This window comes from Marmota marmota, unplaced genomic scaffold, assembly GCF_001458135.2.
Source record: "Marmota marmota marmota unplaced genomic scaffold, marMar, whole genome shotgun sequence".
Taxonomy (NCBI): domain Eukaryota; kingdom Metazoa; phylum Chordata; class Mammalia; order Rodentia; family Sciuridae; genus Marmota; species Marmota marmota.
The window spans coordinates 16402136-16405220 of NW_025999982.1; the positions used below are offsets into that span (position 1 = coordinate 16402136).

At 46.7% G+C, this 3085-nt stretch overlaps 1 protein-coding gene across 1 annotated transcript in view; it reads left to right on the plus strand.

Annotated features, from left to right (window-relative positions):
• The first annotated feature begins 1494 nt into the window (after nt 1-1494).
• CUNH6orf141 (chromosome unknown C6orf141 homolog) overlaps nt 1495-3085 on the plus strand; it is an 8271-nt gene continuing 6680 nt past the window's right edge. The window contains exon 1 of the mRNA XM_015487937.2: nt 1495-3071. Coding sequence (XP_015343423.1) covers nt 1933-2550 — 618 coding nt within the window. The 5' untranslated portion in view covers nt 1495-1932 and the 3' untranslated portion in view covers nt 2551-3071. The remainder of the gene's footprint in view (nt 3072-3085) is intronic.

Here is a 3085-nt window from a genome sequence, read left to right on the forward strand (position 1 = left end):
ACATTTTAGAATTAAAAACTTTTAAGAAGTTAAGCAATTTGACCTGTTCCTCCTTATGTTCCTATCATCTAGAAGAGTGGCTGACATTTAGTTCATACTCAATAACTGGTGAAGTGAGTCAATAGAAAAGAATCTGAAGTCATAGTCTCAAAATAGGAAGACAATTTAGAGGTCATTAAGAAGCAAACTTTGGAACACATTAGAATCCTGGCTTCACTCATGAGTGTTTAACCTTGGATAAATACTTAATCCCTCTCTTCCAAAATTCTCAAGAATACCAAAAAAATTGTACTACTTTACTATTCAGTAAAGTATAAATGAGTTTAAATATAGAGAATGCTTAGAGCAATTCTTGTCTAAAACACCTGAAGAATTTAGTAAATTGTGACATAGCACAAGCCAGCCCAAGGGCAGGCATCTAATCAGTAAGATCCAATTCAGTTTTTCTCACTCTTCTTCCAATAATTTTTATATAATTTGGCAGAAAGACATCAGAAGGTTCTTCCTTTTTAATATCTCACCATAGTACTAGTCTTTCATATACATGCAGAAATTTCCATTATTGTAGTCATTTTTCTAAATTAGTGAAATGGTGAATGTTTGTTAATAAAACAAATACCTGTTACCCATAATGAACAGGAAATCATAAATGGTGGCACATGTCTGTACTCCCAGCAACGTGGGAGCCTGAGGCAAGAAGATTGCAAGCTCAAGACCAGCCTCAGCAACTAAGTGAGGCCCTGTCTCAAAATAAAAAAAGGATGGGGTTGCGATACTGCTCAGTGGTTAAGCGCCCCTAGGTTCAATCTCTAGTACAACAACAACAACAACAAAAAGGCAAGCAATACAAATAAAATCATACAATTTTAAACCCTAAAGAAGTTCATTTAGCAGTTTCTGGTTTTTTTTTTAAATACCTTTTTTTTTTAATTATTATTTTTATGTGGTGCTGAGGATTGAACCCAGTGCCTCATGCATGCTAGGCAAGTGCTCTTCCTCTGAGCCACAACCCCAGCCCCTTAGCAGTTTCTGTTTTACTTTTTTTTTTCTTTTGAGAGAGAGAGAGAGAGAGAGAGAGAGAGAGAGAGAGAGAATTATAATATTTATTTTTAGTTTTTCAGTGGACACAACATCTTTGTTTGTATGTGGTGCTGAAGATCGAACAGGGCCCCTGGCCGCACGCATGCCAGGCGAGCGCGCTACCACTTGAGCCACATCCCCAGCCCTCTGTTTTACTTTTGTTGTTTAGTTTGTTTTATGGCAATGCACTAGACCCCTTCCTGAGATAAGCATTGATTATAATCATAATGAAGACTGGATTGACCACTGTCCCACAGATGCTGGCATTTTAAAGGAAGAACAAACTAAAAGCTTCAACATTTCAGTCTCACCCTTTGATCTACATTGGAAACACAGTGGGGTTTGATCTGAAGTGGGCATGTTTTTTTTTTTTTTGCGGGGGTGGGGGGAGACTTTAATTAACTTTGATAACTAAACAAACTTCCTGGTTCTGTTTCTTCCCGTGGAAGAGCATCCCTGGAAAGAAAGCACTTTGTTTTGAGCATTTATGGGAGGCGCCTTGGAAAGGCGTCATTTGCACTTCAGCACTGTAGAAAAAGGAAGGGGGGTGGGCAAATAGGGTATAGCTAAGAAGTCATAGAGGTTAGAAACAAAGATGTGACAAAAGGAGCAAGGCTAAGGACAGGGTAGAAAGGAAAAGTCACCGGGACCTGAAGTCAGTCTATCTGACTAGAAATCCTCAAGGAGAGGAGGCGGGGTTCAGAGACAAACTGGTCTTAGCTGATCCGGTCTTCAGCTTCCCGGGCCGGGAGTCGCAGACTGGCCTGGGAGGCCACACCCAGGGCCTGCCAGTCCCGCGCTTTTCCGAGAGCAGTAGGAGTTTCCTGCACGAACTGGTGAAAGAACCAACGTATGAATGATCCTCCTGCCAGGATGGGGACCCCGGAATCCCAGGGGTTTGTGCCTTTTACGGACTGCCCCCGCAGCCAGCGGGACCCCGGGTCCTCTCGGTGCGAGGTGGGGCGCGAGACTCCCCTGGCTCCCGGCGCCCGGGATCCCGCACCAGCGGTGGCCAGCGGAAGCCTGGGCGGCTCCCAGGACTACAGGTCTGAAGGTCCAGCCCTCGGACCACCAGCCAGAGAGAATTTGGATTGTGAGTCCTGGGTGCGAGAGAAAGTGCTCTTTCTTCTGCACCCAGAAAGGTGGTTGGGGACTCAAGCGAACCCTGCAGGCGGAGACGTGGTCGGTGAGGAGGAACTTCCCCAGGCGAGCGGAGAGAACCACGACCAGGAACCCGACTGCTCTTCTCTCTTTCAAGGACAAAAGAGAATTTCTGGCAGGCGAATTATCGCTCCTTCTGGAGTCCAGCCGCGAGACCCTGCAGCGCCACCCAAATCTGTGCTTGTGCGGGTCGTGGATTATCAGGCGACGCAAGAAGTGCTGCGGACTGCATGGACGAAGGGTCGCATGACCACGAGGACCGAGGAGCACTGCATGACCGCTGTCACTTTTCGCACCAACAGAGAGTGAGACATCGGGACCCCTGCCGAACCCCAGGCCCTCCTGAACCCCAGAGGCACCCGGCGTCCACGCAGGGCATAGAGGATGTTTTCACCGCCAGCGAGGACCTGATTCCAGAGGAGATTACACTGCGCAGAGGAACCTGAGGAATGTTCCGGCATCCTGGATGAGCAATAATCCTTGAAAGAAAATGCTGTTCCGGGGTCCCAGCTTGCAGTTAACCGATGGGAAGAAACTTGTAAGAGGGTGGCGGGAGCTGCGCTGCATGGAGGCAGTGGGCGCCCAAAGTAGCTTGAAGATCTGTAAACCGCAGGACCTCTGTGGCTGAAGTACCGTGAGGTTGTAGGGACCTAAGTCATTGAGTTCGATAGAAGGTATTTTCAAATTGGCAGAATGCGGGAGCTTCGAAATAAGAAAATCGTTTTAATTCGCGTTTTGCAATAGCTCTTTTTTTTGTGCCACCTTCGCCTCCCCTTTAAGGCCTAAAAGCTGAAGTGAAGTTTGAGATCTGCTCCCCAGGAAGTTCATAGGTGGGTGGGTGGGT